The sequence below is a fragment of the Propithecus coquereli genome, unplaced genomic scaffold (assembly GCF_000956105.1).
Source record: "Propithecus coquereli isolate 6110/MARCELLA unplaced genomic scaffold, Pcoq_1.0 Scaffold256, whole genome shotgun sequence".
Classification (NCBI taxonomy): Eukaryota; Metazoa; Chordata; class Mammalia; order Primates; family Indriidae; genus Propithecus; species Propithecus coquereli.
In genome coordinates this window covers 2635431-2652232 of record NW_012148130.1, presented here as the reverse complement: position 1 = coordinate 2652232, position 16802 = coordinate 2635431, and the positions used below count along the sequence as shown (strand labels likewise).

General features: G+C 43.0%; 1 protein-coding gene across 5 annotated transcripts in view; it reads left to right on the top strand.

The window, feature by feature from the left end:
- The window catches only part of PPP2R5C (protein phosphatase 2, regulatory subunit B', gamma), a 142628-nt gene that overhangs the window by 87011 nt on the left and 38815 nt on the right, over positions 1 to 16802 (top strand). For all 5 annotated transcript variants that reach the window (XM_012647076.1, XM_012647075.1, XM_012647079.1 and 2 more), the window contains one exon: positions 15477 to 15587. In XM_012647076.1, coding sequence (XP_012502530.1) covers positions 15477 to 15587 — 111 coding nt within the window. The remainder of the gene's footprint in view (positions 1 to 15476; positions 15588 to 16802) is intronic.

Sequence of the window (16802 nt, the reverse complement as noted above, 5' to 3'; positions counted from 1 at the left end):
ATTTAGTATTTTTTAAATTTCTCTGGTTTAATTTCTAATACAGTCTGTATCAATAGATATAACTCCATAAATAAAAGCTCTTTAGAGTCCTCAGTAATTTTTAGGCATTTAATGGGGTCCTGAGGCCAAAAAAGTTTAAGGACTACTCTTCTGGAACGGTGCCACTCAAAGGCTGCAGCCTCAGCCCTAGAAGCTTGTTAGAAATGTGGGTTCTAGGGTCCCTTCCAGACCCGCTGAATCACTCTCGGGGGATGGGCTGCAGTGCTCTGTGTTTTCACACATTCTCCAGGTCATTCTTAAGTGTGCCAAAAATTTAAGAATAACAGTTTTGAATAATCATCCTACATTGCCTCATCTTTGGATTGTCAGTTCCCTGAGAGAAAAACATTATGCTCTTGCATTTCTTCCACTGAATTTAGTTAGCACAATGCCTTTTCCTAGGCTCAATAAATGTTCATTTGATAAGGAGTTTTCTGCATAGACTTGGGCATTAAGACTAGTCTTAACAGTCACAGATGAATATAACCTGAAGATCAGAAAAGGAATTGGTTAAATCAACAGTTGAATGAGTTGAATGGCTCAGAGGTCCTTTACATCAAAATAGACCTCTCTAGAATTACCCAGATCTATTGTGCTGGGTTATAATGCTAAGAAGGCAGCCTGGTGTACTCACTAAATCATTCAAGAAATGTGTATTAATATTGCCTACATGCTGGATTCCAGGCACCATGCTACTTCTAGGGGATAGGAGGTAAGTTATTAATAATATAGTCTCTACCCTTACAGAGTCCACCCTTACTTGTTCGAGAGATGAGACGAGACAGCAGGAAGGTCCAGTACAGAGGGCCACGTGCTGCAGTGGCGGTCAGCCTAGGGTCTGAGGAGAGCAAATGCATGGGAACCCTAACCCATTCTCGGGGCACCCCAGAGAAGTGGTATCTACACCGGCAGCCAAGGCTCCAGGACTCACTGGCTCAGTGAAAGCAAAATAGAGGAGGAGAGGGGAGTGTTCCTAGTAGACGGAACAGCCCTTCCAAAGCCCAGAGACCGGAAAAAGTATGATGTGTTTGAGTTCGAGCAAAGCTTGGAGCTCCCAGTTGGGTGGGGCTGGAGTCTAGATTCTGAGGAGCTTGATGGAACCTGAGGAATTGAGGTTGTACCTGGAGGGATGGGGCCACCCTGTTTGTTCTTGCTGCAGTGTAAAGAATGGCTGGGAAGGGATATAAAAATGAAGGTGTAAGGTCAGGCACAGTGGCTCACATCTGTAATCCTAGCACTCTGGGAGGCTGAGGCAGGAGGATCACTTGAGGTCAGAAGTTCAAGACCAGTCTGAGCAAGAGTGTGACCCTGTCTCTACAAAAAATAGAAAAATCAGCCGGGTGTGGTCCCAGCTACACAGGGGGCTGAGGCAGAAGGATCGCTTGAGCCCAGGAGTTGGAGGTTGCAATGAGCTAGGCTGACGCCACAGCACTCCAGCTGGAGCGACAGAGGGAGACTCTGTCTTAAAAAAAAAAGAAGAAGAAAAAGAAAAAATGGAGGTGTGAAGGGACTGGTTTGGTGGCTGCTGTAGCATTTCAGGGGAAAAGTGGTGGAATGAGCCAAGTGGCTATGAGGGCGAGAGAAATAGGCAAAGGCGAGAGACGGTGAGAAGGTACAAACGAGACTGGGTGGTAGATTTGATTGAGGTATCTGGGGAGAGGAGCCAAGACCCAGGTTTCAGACTTTGGTAAGGGGAGTGTTGATTCCGGGAAAAGAGCATGGGCCTTGGTGTAAGTAAGTCCTGGGTTTGAATCTTATCTATTATTCAGAGTTCTTTGGGTTACAAGCGGCAGACACCCCATTCACTGTTGTTCACACAAGGAAGTTAATTGGGCAGACACTAGGGTAGCTCACAGACTCAATCCCCACACTTACAGGGCAGGACAGCTTCTCTCTTCATGTCCATGTGCCCTGCTCTCTGTGTGCAACTTTCCTTCTCTCAGACATCTCTCTGATGGTGGCTTCCAGCCACAGAGGAAAGAGTGGCCCTTGCTGGCACTTACCAGAACGCATGATGCCAGTGTGTCACCTGCCCATCCTTGAGCCCATTGCTGTAGCTAGGGAGGTGGGGCACTATGACTGTGGCCCAGGCTGGGTCATGTGCCCACAAAGCCACGTGGTGTTGGTGAGAAAGAATTCCCCAAGAGAAGGGGGAGGATGTACTCTTCTGGGCAGAGGAAACAGTCGTGTCTATTCCAACTTTCCATCTGCCGATTGTGTTACTATAAGGCAAATGTCTTGGTTCTGCAAGCTTCAATTAGTGCAGTAGACAGATGTAATGTCTTCTGCCTTGCAAAGCAGTTAGGATGAAAGAGGAAGCACATGGAAGCTGGATAGCCCCCATGACAAAGTTGTCGTTCAAGTATCCTCTCCCTTTTCCTCTCAGTGCCCTCAGAAGTGGGCCAGAAAGGACAACATCCAAGCTTTTTAGAACGTTTACCCGGTGGACGCCTAAATGCATCCTCCTTTCTTCAGATCAGTATAGGTCTTCTAATTCTTGCTCCTGACTCTGGGTACCTTGAGGTTACTTAACTTCTCTGCTTGCTTATGTAGAAAAGTTGTGCTGTGGAACTACTTCACAGAGAGTTGGTTAGGTTAGTTTAAATAGTGATTGGAGGATACATGATCTGAAATGTTTCGTGTTCGTAACATATAAATAAATTCATAGAAATAAAATCAAACTTGAAGAGAGAGCAAGTTGTGAAGTACAGTACACAGTACAGTACACTACTCTACAGTATCATTCACACCATAGACTGATTTATCGAAATTTTTGAGAATTTTAATAATGATCATATACTACATTTGTCATCATCAAAAATCAATAAAGTTATGTTTTTCTTTTTAAAAACAAAAAGAACCGCAAACTGTATGTTACAGTAGTACTGGTCTTATGAGAGCTCATGTAGGGTTTCCCAGGAAAATGAGTTCGTCACATTATTTTAGTCTGTACCATCTGTAAATGATAAGACATCGACTTGCAAGTTTTATCGGTGTGAGAGTTTTTCTTTGGATCTTTTGTCTGGGTCCTTGGGGAAGGTTTCAAACCCCAGATGCCCGGGATGGCTGTCTTGTGCTTCACTTAAGGACTAATACTGGACACTTTCCTTCTTCTATTTTTATGTCTGATATTTACAGCGTGTTCTGGAAAGTATTACTTGTAAGGGCGATGATAGTTTAGAAATGGGGAGGAAAGAATGTTTTGAATTAAACAGAATAGTATGTTCACCAATGGAATTTCAAATAGTCTACATTGTAAATTTATTTCAAGTGAGGATTTAAATCATATGTTCCCCTTTTTGCTTAGTAGTTGTTTTGCCAAAGTTACAATAACGTAGGTCGGAGAACTGACATCGATGACAAGCTACAGGTAGGTTAAAAAATAAAGCACTTCATGAAACCCGGAGAATGATTTGTACTTTAAATATCAGTAAGCCATTTTTAGAGCTTTGTTCTTATATTTCGAGAAGATTTTCCTTTGATGTTGTTAAATTGTAAAAGAAATGCATGCTTATTTGCATTTCTCGGAGGGTTGATAAATGCATATAGTCACATAACCTCCACTACAGTCAAGATATGCAACAGTTTGTTTATCCTCCCAAAATATGGCTTTATGTCCCACCTTTGTAGTCAGAGCTTTCCCTTTACTCTCTGTCTCTGGCTGGCACTAATCTGTTCTCTAGCCCATCATTGTGTCTTTTCCAGAATGTCGTATAAGTGGATTCACACAATATGTAGCCTTTGAGTCTGGCTTCTTTCGCTTAGCATAGGGCGTTTGAAACTCATCCATATTGTTGCATATATCAGTAGTTTGTTACTATTGTTCAGTGTTATCTCATTATGCAGAAGTACCACAATTTTATCCATTTCCTAGTTGAGGGATACTTGGGCTGTCTCCAGTTTGGGACAATAAAGCTGCTACAAATATTATATGCAAGTTTTGGACATAGTCTTCTATTTAACTTGGGTAAACATAAGAATGGGATTACTAGGTCTTACGGTATGTGTTATGTTTAACTTTCTAAGAAACTGCCAAACTGTTTTCCCAAGTGGCTGCGGCACTTTTGCACTCCCACCAGCAGTTTATGAAGAGTTCTAGTTGCTCCACATCCTTGACAACATTTGGTGTTGTCAGTCCTTTTATGTCATTTTGGTTTTAATTTGCATTTCCCCGATGACTAATGATGCTAAGCATTTTTTTCTGTGCTTATTTGTCATTTGTATATCTTCCTTGGTGAAGTGTCTGTTCATATCTTTTGCCCGTTTTTTAATTAAGAGGGGTTTTTTAATTGAGTTTTGAGGCTTCTTTACATATCTGGATACAGATTCTTTGCTGGATATATGATTTGCAATATTTTCTCTCAGTCTGTAGCTTGTGTTTTTCTTTCCCGACAGTATCTTTTTATAGAGCACAGGTTTTTAATTCAGCTGAAGTCCAGTTACGTTTCTTTCCTTTTCTTTTTTTTTGGCCGGGGGGGATGGAGCCTCACTCTGTTGCCCAGGCTAGAGTCATCATAGTTCACTGTAACCCCCAAACTCCTGGGCTCGAGCAACCTTCCTGCCTCAGCTTCCCAAGTAGCTGGGACTACAGGCGTGCACCACTACACCTGGCAAATTTTTCTATTTCTTGAGGAGACAGGATCTTGCTCTTGCTCAGGATGGTCCGAACTCCCGGCCTCAAGCAGTCCTTCTGCCTCAGCCTTCCAAAGTACGAGGACTACAGACGTGAGCCACTGTACGCAGCCTTTATGTTCCTTTTATCAGTGGTGCTTTTGGTGTCATATCTAAGAAGTCTTTGCCTAACCCAAGCTCACAAAGATTTTCTCTTATATTTTCATCATAGTTTTATATTTTATATTTAGGTCTATGATCTATTTTGACTGAGGTTCCATTTTTAGCATATCTATTTGTTGAAAACCGTTTGTTAAATAGACTGACCAATCTCCATTGAACTGCTTTTGTGCCTTTGTGCAAATTTAATTGATCAGTTTTGACTGGGCACGGTGGCTCACACCTGTAATCGTAGCACTTAGGAAGGCCAGGAGTTTGAGGACCAGCCTGGGCAACACAGCAAGACCCCATCTCTACAATAATAATAATACAGATTGACCAGTTTTGTGAGTCTGTTTACAGGCTTTTATTCCGTTGCATTTATCTATGGATCTCTGTGGCTGCCAATACCATACTGTCCTCATTACTGTTACTTTATAGTAAATTTCAAGATCATGTTGTGTGTATCTTCCAACCTTGTTCTTTTTCAAAATTGTTTTGGCTATTCTAGTTATTTTACCTTCCCATGTAAATTTTAAATTCAGCTTGTCATTATCTACAAAATATTCTTCAAGGGGTTTTGATGCAATTGCATTAAATGTGTAGATTTCGAGTGCATTGACATTTTAATAATATAAACCATGAACTGTCTCCTTATTTTGGTCTTCCTTTTTTCATAGTTGTCAGCAAACAGATGCTATAGATATTTGTTTTGTTTTGTTTTTTTGAAACAGAGTCTCCTTCTGTTGCCCAGGCTAGAGTGTATATGTCATCGTAGCTCACTGCAACCTCAAACTCCTGAGCTCAAACAATCCTCCCACTTCAGCCTCTCGAGTAGCTACAGCTGCATGCTACCACACCCATCTAATTTTTTAAATTTTTTATAGAGATGGAGTATCACTATGTTGCCCAGGCTGGTCTCAAATTCCTGGCCTCAAGCAATCCTCCTGCCTTGGCCTCCCAAAGTGCTGGGATTGTAGGTGTGGGCCACCATGCCCAGTTGCTGTACATATTTTTAAGGCTCAAAAATTAGTATTTTATTTTTTGGTGACATTATAAATAGGGCTGTCTATCTTCTATTTGTAATTGTTTATTGTCTTTTTTTCTTACAGTTCTACCAGGTTTCGCTTCATATTATTCAGTGCATAAATATTTAGTATCTTCTTGTTGAATTGACTATTTTATCATTATAGAATGACTCTCTTTATTCTTGGTAACATTATTTGCTCCGAAATCTACTTTGTCTGATATTAATATAGCCACTCCAGCTCTATTAGTGTTAGCACGGTATGTCTTTTTCCTTCCTTTTACTTTTAACCAATTTGTACGTTTATACTGCTACCTTGCTGTATTTTTTGTCTATTTGTCACATCTGTTCTTTGTTTACCCTTCCTTTTTTTCTGCTTTCTTTTGGCTCAATGAACACTTTATAATTACAGGACTGTCTTTAATATTTCATGTAGTTCAGGTCTACTGATAATTATTTCAGCTTTTATATGTCTGAAAAATTTTTCTTTTGCCTTCAGTTTTGAAAGATAAGCTTGCTTAGTGTAGAATCCACATCAATAGGTTTTTATCCTTTAAAAATTTTAAAATTCAGGCACAGTGGCTCACACCTGTAATGCCAGCACTTTGGGAGGCCAAGGTGAGAGAATTGCTTGAGGCCAGGAGTTCGAGACCAGCCTAGGCAACATGGCAAGACCTTGTCTCTACAAAAATTAAAAAATTAGCTGAAAGTGATGGTGCGCATTGAGGCAGGAGGGTCACTTGAGCCCAGGAGTTCGAGGGTACAGGGAACTATGATCACACCACTGCATCCAGCCTGGGACCCAGAACAAGACCATAACTCAAAAACAAAAAAAATTAAATGAATAAATGAAAATTTTGCTTGCCTGTTGTCTTGCTTGCATTGTTTCTGATGAGAAATCTGCTGCCATTCTTTTCTTTGTAACTTTGGGCATAATGTACCTTTTTTCCCCTTTGGGTGCTTTCAGGATTTTCTCTTTTAAGCCGTTGATTATGTGCCTTGGCACAGTTTCTTTCATTTTCCTTGTCTTTAGAGTTCGTTTATAGTTTTTATCAAAGTGGAAGAACTGGTTAGCCATTATATTTTCAAATATTGTTTTTTATCTCCTCCCCCATCTCCTGTCCTTTAGGGACCCCAATGACTGTATTAGGCTTCTTAGAATTATCCCACAGCTCACTGGAGCTCTCGTTCTTTTCATTCTTTTTTGTTCCCCCTCTGTTTCATTTGGATAGTTTCCTTTGCTGTTTTCAAGTTCACTAATATTTTCTGCTGTGTCTCCACTATTGTTAGTTCTCATCCAGTAAATTTTTCATTTCACACATTGGTTTTTCTTTTTTAAGTAAGTGATCAGGTTTACTTAAGCAAGTGGAGACATTTGGGTCAGATATTGTTGTTGTCATCTCTAGTGGTTTGATTTGTGTCTTTTTTTTAGTATCTTCCATGTCTCCACCTAACTTTTTGGACACATAGATAGAATACCGTTTTAATATCCTTGTTTGTTAATTCTAACATGTATCTTGGTTCCAGATCAGTTCAAATGATTGGTTTTTTTCTTATTGTAAATCATATTTTCCTGCTTCTTTGCACGTCTGGTAATTTTTAATTGGATGTCTGACATTGTGAATTTTGCCTTGTTGAGTTACATATTTCTACTAATATTCTTGAGAATTCTTTGGGGCTGTAATTAAGTTACTTGGAAACAGTTTGATCCTTTTAGTTCTTGTCTTTTAAAATATTTTAGGCAGGACTAAAGTCACATTAGTACCAGGACTAATTATTCCCCACTACTGAGATAAGATGTTTCTGATTATGAATCCACTGCCCCGTGAATTATGAATTTTTCCAGTCTGGTTAGTGGAAACAAGTCACTGTTCCCAGCCCTGAGCAACTACTGCTAATCCTTTCAGGTAGTTCTGTTCCCAACCTCTGATAGTTTTCTCTCACAAATATGCTGATCCGTACTCTGCTGAATAATTGGGAAGGACCTCTACAAATCTCTGGAGTTCTCCCTCTGTGCAGCTCTCTCCTGTGTGGGACTCTGCCTTGCAAATTCTAACCACCTTTGACTACGGGACTCCACTTGAGTTCTTTCTCCCTGCACTGCAACCTAGAAATCTATCAAGGCAGCAAGCTCGGGCATGTAGGGTTCACCTCATTTGTTCCCATCTCTCATTATCCTTCATTGCCTGGAATCCAGTGTCTTGAAGACCATGATTTCATATATTTTTGTCCAGGTTTTCAGTTGTTTCAGGCAGTAGGGTAAACCCTATTTCTGGTATCCATCTTGTTTAGAAGCATAGGCCTCTGCTTCATTTATGATACTGAATAAACATTTCACTCTATCCACGCAGGCGATCCAGCAACGATTATAAAAAACGTAGTGATCACAGATAATTTGTATAATTTATAATACTGTAATTTCTATATCAGTTGGTGGTTAGGGGACATGGCGTGAAAACGGTTGTTTGTACATATGTGACTGGGAAGCAGTAAGTGCTTTCTCTCTGAAACTTCCCTTCTCAGTTTATTTATATCATGTGAGATGCGGAGTATATTGTTTTACTATTCTACGACATTCCTAAATTTTTCATACTTTACTACAAAAAAATAAAAATCAGAATATGTGATAAAGCAAATATATTAGAATGTTCATGGGATAAAATCTAGGTGATAGCTAGTCTTTTTGTGTTCTGTGCTATACTGCCTCCCTAGCTATTCACTATAATATTGACTTTTGTGCATTGAAATTTTCATAATAAAATATGGGGAATACATTTTTCAGAATCTATACAAAATAAACTTTGGCCTAGAGAAAATAAGACAAACTGCCAAATGCAATGTTATCTTTAAATGACAGTAATTGAATTGAATTATAAGTGTTACAAATTATTTCTTATCGTGTATAAATAAATTTTCTTAAACTTAAAAACAAAAATTAAAAAATAAACTCACATGCATTATAAATGACCATTATATTTTTATGTTTATCTGAAGAAAGTGATATCATACATTTAGTTGTGAAATAGTCATAAAAATTAAAACATGCATTGTTTGAAAAGTTGAGACTAAATTTCCTTTGTTAAATATTCTACAAAGATTCATATGCTTTTATTTCATAATATCTTTAACTGTTATTTAAGAACATACTTGAATAGATTATAAAAATAGCAAGTTATTCAAAATAAGAATTTTAAATGTAGTTCTTTTCTTAAATCTCACATTCCGGCATCTGTTTGGAGGTAAAATTGCATTCTTTGAAAGCTGCCTTTGCCGTGGGGAAAGTGGCAATGCAGGTTTGTGGAAAAGGAGGCTCTGCTCTCACTGCACGTACTTGCTGGGTGCTCATCTGTGCCAGGCAGCATGATGGGTCCTGGGGTGTGGAGGAAAACGTTAAACCAAGAATTCCCCAACCACCTAGTTATATTTACGATAAATACTCCAAAGAAAGTATACAACATCATAGAAGAGCTTAAAATTCAGGACCCAATTAGGACTATATTACATTGCAGCTGAGACCTAAAGGTTTAATTAGACAGTTTTCACAGTTTCCAGATAATTATATGGTGTTACAGTTAATAAAGTGACTGATATGTGCTTTTCCCAGAAGATCTCAGCAAGTATTCGAGGACCTACTAGGTGCCAGGCACTGTGGTAGGTGCTGGGATTCAGCGGTATGCAAAATGCAGTTTTAAATTCCCCAGGATGACAGGTGAGTTCTGGTAACATGAAAGCTACTTGAACTCGCTTTACAAATGAATAAGGGGACAGTTTTTCCTTCTAAGATTGCTACTAGGATTTTTCCTATTCCACCTAAATGTTAAATGAAGTTCATTGAGTTCATCAAAACTTCAGTTAGGTTCATGTTTAAGATCGCATTCAACATATATTGCTCTGTGAAGTTACATCTTCGTAATATGATGTCATCCCGCACTGGAGAATGCACGTTTCCTCCACTAGTTCGGGTGTTCGGTGCCCTTTGTTAGATTCTCCATTAAGACCTTATAACTAGGCTGTTACTTAATTCCTAGGCACTTGATGGTTTTTGTGCCTGTATATGTGCGGTCTTCCTATCTGTTATATTTTTTGGTGGCTTGTTGATGAAGATGACTTTGCTGTTACTTTTTTGTTTTTGTTTTTTTCATCTGGTGACCTAGCTGTGATGGTCTATTGCCTTTGTTTGTTTTCTAGATATATCATTTGCAAACAAATAATTTTGTATTTAAAATAATATAATGTGGAGGGGCTTGCCTCACCCATTCCAGAAATGTTAGAACCTAAAATTTCTATAATAGGAAGAAGAGTGTTCTGTAGTAACATAATTCGGCCTTTGGTGGATCCACCTGTTATAAATCCTGTTCACATGAATAAAACTCAGATAAGTATCAGGAGAGTAGCCCCTCTGGTTTCGAACAGAGAACTGTGAATAATCAAACCTTTCTTTCCTGTTGCCTCCGAAATTATCAATAGATTATCAGTGTTCTTTTGTGGAGCGTATCCCTTCACGTCTTCAAAATCTTTGTGTGTTACACAGTGCTGCAGTTATGTCACAGCACAAATATTTTATTCCTTTGCCCATTAGAAATGAATAACACAGGTATGGAAAGGCTGCATGATCTTGCTGAATTGTAAGAATTTTCCGTATAGTTGCTTCTCAGGCCATTTGGTTTGCATCTAATTCAATAAATTTAGCAATTTGGAGAACATCTGCAGGGCTGATTGAAGTACTGAAAGTGGAAATGTCGAGAAACCTGTAAAAGCAGGTGCTTCCTAATGTTACACAGAGTCAGCCCATGGCACAGATGGGGCTGCGTGAATCACATGCACACACGTATGTGCATGCTTTTGTGCATGCCATCATCATCCTGAGACGGTCAGAGAAACCGTCACAAACGTGGGAGATGCCGGGTAACGGTTACTGTTTGTGTAGGTGCTTTTTAGGTGCATTTTATGTGATCCTCCCAACAGCCCACTGCTAAAAAGGGGTTTATTCTTGTCAACAGATGAGAAAATCAAGACTAAGGTAGGCTTTTCAGTATAAGGTCCTGCTTCTAGGTAAGAAGAGGTCGTAGGAGAACCAGGCACAGTGGCACATCTGTAGTCCCAGCTACTCGGGAGGCTGAGGTGGGATTATCACGTGAGGCTAGGAATTCGAAGCCAGCCTGGGCAACACAGTGAGACCCCATCTCTTAAGAAGAGAAGAGGAGGAGGACGATGTAGTGTGACTCTGCTCCCACTGTGCCATGCCACCTCTCCCGGTATAACGTGGTTCTTATCTCCGTGCCTCAGCGTATGTGCTCAGGACTGGTATGTTTCAGCTAAAAGATTATGATTATGATAAATCTGTGTGATCCAAATGAGACCTAAGACTTTTAGACCTCAGACTCCTTTTCGTGTTCATGGCATGATGTGGACAAAGATCATCTTCTGTGGCTTCCTCACACTGGACCCCACACATCAGGTAGCACGGAGCTGATGTTTGTGCGCTGACATCAGCACCGTGCAGTTCTGTACCTGTGGCTCCTGCCCCTAATTTGGCCCCTGAAGCTTTTGTGCTAAGAAATGTTGGCCAGGTTAGAAACGAAGAATAATTTGAGGTGTCAGATTGTTTGCCTTCTCATCCTCTTTTTTCCCAAATATTAGTTTTTAGTATATTTAACCTCTTCTAGAGATGAGCACTAAATTATTATAATGTAATGTGATAAGAAATGTACGTGAAGTTATAAGTGCAAGATTTCCTTCTTACATGTAAGAAATAACTTATAATTGGTTAAAGTTGGCCAGTAAAGAAACTTCCTAGATCTAAGCCAGTAATCAGACAAGGATATCATCTTAGTCTCCTCAGGCTGCCATAACAAAATACCACAAACTGGGAGGCCTAGCCACAGAAATTTATTTTCTCTCAGTTCTGGAGGCTGGAAAGTCTAAGACCAAGGTTCGGGCGGGTTTGGTTCCCGACGAGGGCTCTCTTCCTGGTTTGCAGGTGGCAGCTTTGTCCTCAGTGGCCTTTCCTCTGCGCATGCGCACACATAGAGAAAGCGTTCGCTCTGGCGTCTCTCTAAGGACGCTGATCCTGTGGGAACAGGGCTCCGCCCTTCTGACTTCATTTAACCTTGATTACTTCCTTTGAGGCCCCATCTCCAAACAAAGCCACACTGGGTGTTAGGACTTCAACGTATGAACTTGGCGGGGGGGGGCACAGTTAGTCCCTAACAGACCCTGAAAAGAGGACTTTTTCATTTAGAGCAAGGTGGCATAAGTCACCTCTCAGGCTCCTGCCTTGGCACGTAGGATTCAGTGGCTGTGCAGGTGTTCGAGATGGCCACAGCCAACGGGCCGAGGCTGCTCGCCCTGTACAGTGGGGCTGCAGCCTGAAACCGTAATCCCTAACTTCACTACCAGTAGAAAGAACCAGTTCATGAAGAAATCCCAACTAACTGGGTGTATCAGTCAGCATTCTACCAGAGAAACAGCAGAAGAGGGATTTGGGATTTCAAGGCATTGCCTTACGCAGTCGTGGGTGCACCCGAGCGAGTCTGGACTCCACAGGCCAGGCAGCAGGTGGCAGACTCGGCCGTTGCCGGCAGCAGTGCAGGGCAGAAGTTCCTCGTCCTCAGGGAGTCCGCAGGCCTTTCAGCTGATTGAGGCCCACCAGCGCTGTCAAGGGTAATCGTCACTTAAAGTCAATTCATAATCGATGTTAACCACATCTACCGGATACCTTTGCGGAGCACTCATATCAGAGTTGGACTGCAAGCTGGACGCTGTAGCCTCACTAAGTTGGCACGTGAGACTAGCCATCACGCTGAGGGGACATTGTATTTTTTTCAGCTATTGCCTTTAACCACGATTTGTGAAATCACACCTTGCACCCCCTAAATACATCCTGGACAGAACTGCTTAACTTTTTAATCATCTGTGGTTATAGAAGCCCAATCTGGTTTAAAGCTTCAACCTCAGGCTGTCTCCAAGTGGCATCTGTACCTCTCCCTGAAGGCATCTGGCCAGTGAGGGACTCGAAGTGAGAAAGAAGGGGAAGCAGGGATGGCTCTGAGCACCTCTTGCCCACCGTCTTCTCAGGCTTTGAGCAGAACCCAGAGCAAGGCTGGGCACGGTGGCTCATGCCTGTAATCCTAGCACTCTGGGAGGCCAAGGCAGGCGGATCGCCTGAGCTCAGGAGCTTGAGCAAGAGTAAGACCCTGTCTCTACTAAAAACAGAAAAAATTAGCCAGGTGTGGTGGCATGTGCCTGTAGTCTCAACTACTTGGGAGGCTGAGGCAGGAGGATCACTTGAGCCCAGGAATTTGAGGTTGCTGTGAGCTAGGCTGACACTATGACACACTAGCCTGAGCGACAGAGTAAACTCTGTCTCAAAAAAAAAAAAAAGAACCCAGAGCAGAGGGAGGGGCACAGCCTGTGCGTCAGCCATGGTGCTACCTGTGGCCTCTACAGTATGGCAGCCTCTTCTTCTATGGTATGTCTGTGACTTTTGGACAGTGTTCAGCTTCACTGAAGATCCTTTCCTGGCAGCAGCCATATCCCCTTCCCCCAAACCTCCAGCCTCCTCTCTGGGTGAGCTGGCCCCTCCTTTGGCAGTTTCCTGGGTGGCCCCGCAGCTCCCACTCTGGCCTCTGTGTCCCTGACATGCAGCCCCAGGAACCTCAGCGGCAGTGACCTGTGGCTTCCTTCCAGGTATGCTGCACCACACTTCCTGAGGGCTCTGATGTCACAGGCTTCTCCTGAAAGTCTCCTACCAGACGTGGCCTTTGCTCACAGATACCTCTGCCACCCAGAGTCCATGCCCGGGCTCTGCCTCCCTGCGCTGCACTCTGCTCCCAGTGGCACCAAATGGAGCCTGTGGCTCTAACCCACCAAAACCATCTTTCTTGAAGGTGACCCTAGCCTCTGGGTGATTGGAAACTGCCCCCAGCCCTGATCATTTGGCTTTGGGGAGAAAATAGAAAACCCCAGTTCATGAATGTTACATTCCCCATAAAGGCTGAAGACAATTCAGACTTTCCTCCCCTCATGCTTTCATCCCCAGGAAGGTATGGAGAGCCCAGGGTGGCGGCTGGCAATGACAGGGTCAGTTCTGTTGCCTCTCTGCAAGCTCTGGGAGGAAATGGTGGCCCACTCAAAGCCGTGTGTGGCCTTTCCTTAGTGGTTGGGCTCTTAGCATCTTCTCATCTGTGGGCTTTGGGATCAGGCTGCCAAGAACAGTCTCCTCACTGCCCTGGTCCCCTGTCTGTCCCGAGTGCCAGCAACGGAGGAAGGGCCATCTACCTGTGAGCCACCTGTTGTTTGAGAGGCCTCTTACAGGGCCATGGACGCACACCAGAGGAGAGGACTGAGCCCCAGAGAGCAAAAATTCCAGAGATTATACACCAACGAGAGCCAGGTTGACACTCAGGGTTTTAGATTCCAAATTTTTTTCTTTCTTCCTGTGTCTTAGGAACATTACTCATATTTTTATGAAGAACTGTTGTTTCATTAATTGTTTCTCAATTTTCAGCCCCTTTTCATCCTTCCTCTCCTGTCTGTCTGCATCCATTGCAGTTGCTCTTTGCGTCAGGCCCTTTCTCAGATGGTGCAGAGAGTAAACGTTTGGTGCTCAGAGCTTTTATGGCCGATGGCTTCATGAAAACGATGTTAAGAGTTGGAGTTCAGTATCAGTGACAGTAAAGAAAGGAACAGAAGGGGTAACACTGAGTATTAACTTGGCCTTCACAAGACTGGGTGTCTGAATGGCCAGAGTTTCCCTGGACTCTCCATAGATATCTTCTCATTGTTGCGGCGGTGTCAGATTTAACCTTTCATGTCAGATATTTTGATCTTTTGCTTTTAGAGTGGTGGGGCAAGGGCTTTTGTGGTCATCGGAGCTGTTCACCAGAGCCCAGTTCTGTAACTGGCATACGATGGGTTCAAAGATTTCATAAGGTAACTGATCAAATTTAGACCTGGTACAAAAGAAAAACAGGTTATAAATTGATGATATGGAAAAACCAAACTTTTAACTTTATGTCATTGATCTATCAGTATATATTGTGCAAATCCAAACAGGGTGAAATGTAGCCACAGTGTCTAGAAGCACAGCTAGGCCATCTTCCAATGGTTCTCTCTGTGCTGAGCAGTCCTTCCCTGGAAATGATCCTAGCCACCCACGCAAAAGTTGCCCCATCTTGACTCTTGCTTTTCTCATCATTGCTAATTGCAGAGGATGTCGGGCCCATTCTCACATGGGTCATCTCAGTGCCATGAGGCACGTGCTGTTTTCTGTTGCATGATCTCTGCTGTTGCCTTCACCATCTCACCCTTTCCTTACTATCACTTGCAACATTCTCCTAGCTTTCACACTCAGTGGATATAAGACCTCAGAAGTCATTGCCATGCCGTCAGCATTTGTTGGTGTTGGTTATCTTTTAAAGTTTGACGGTTAAGAGTCAAAGCAACTTTGGTGGTCACCTGTCCCAGGTGCTCTATCTCCTGCTAAAGTTTTGACACAGGCTTTCTTTGGGGACCGACACTGCTTCTGTGTTTTGAGAATGGGAAGCAGTTATCCTTGGAATTACTTAAGACTTTTTAAAATTTACTATGCAAATATTTCAAATGTCCTGATTGTAATTCTAGAACATGTGGATTTTAGTTTGCAGTTAACATGTTTCGAACATTACCACCTTCCTCCAATCCTACGGGAGCAGAATTTGACCCAGAGGAGGACGAACCAACGTTAGAAGCAGCCTGGCCGCATCTACAGGTACTGGGCTCTGGGCGAGCACAGGGTCAGAGGGCACGAGCTACAAGTGGGGGTGTTCCTGGGGTTCCATGGAGCAGCTGCGCTGGCTGGAGCCCCCACTTCAGCTGGCGGCAGATCGACCTCTCATCTTCAGTGCCATAGTCCTTGCAAACCTGTGAATACAAGGAAAATATTTCAGTAGAACAGAGAAAAGTTAACTCTTATATGTGTTTGGACACTACAGGAATGACAGAGCTGTAGAATTGTCAGTATGTGTTCAGTGGAAACGACCGCTTTATCGATAGCTGTTGAATTCAGGCCTAGAGGACTCGGGCAGACATTGTCCCAGTTTCAGCACTGAGATCTAACGCGTGCCCACCAGGCGCCCCGGGCTCCTGTGCTGATGACTGCCTTTCTCCAGCGCATTTGTAAGGGGGAAGGTGTTTGGCGAGGAGGTCTGAGGCCAGAGTGAGCAGAGCACCTGCCAGACGTGCTGACGAGAGGGCCGCGCACAACGCACAGTGGGGAAATGAGGGGGCCTGAAGGGGGCGGGACTAAACCGGGAGCCAAGGGGAAGACGGTGGCTCAGTAGCCACTTGGTCCCCACTCACAGCGTCAAGGCTCCACGTGGGACTCCTGACAGCAGGCCACGCTGCCTGACCCAGCACACTCAGAGTGGGAAGCACCGTCTACCCTCATGGTCCCAGAGCTCCTGTCCCCTTGGCTCTGCCTCAGCACCACAGGACGCTCACAGGCGACAGGCTACAAATCCCACCCTGGAGTTTGGTCATGGCCTGGCTTGTGACAGCTGTGCCCTCTGGTCTCTGGGCAGCGTAGCTTAAATGTTGGTGACATTGGCCGTGGAAATCATTTTGTTTAAATGTAATTTAAGGGTCTGTGGTCGTTACTAAATAAAATAATTACCATCACCAGTTATAATTAAATTAAGCCATGTAATTTGGCACTGATTCTGTGACTTTTTTTTTTTTGAGACAGAGTCTCACTCTGTTGCCCGGGCTAGAGTGCCGCGGCGTCAGCCTAGATCACAGCAACCGCAAACTCCTGGGCTCAAGCGATCCTAGTGCCTCAGCCCCCCAAGTAGCTGGGACTACAGGCATGCGCCACCATGCCCGGCTAATTTTTTTTCTATATATTTTTAGTTGTCCAATTAATTTCTTTCTATTTTTAGTAGAGACGGGGTCTCGCTCTTGCTCAGGCTGGTCTCGAACTCCTGAG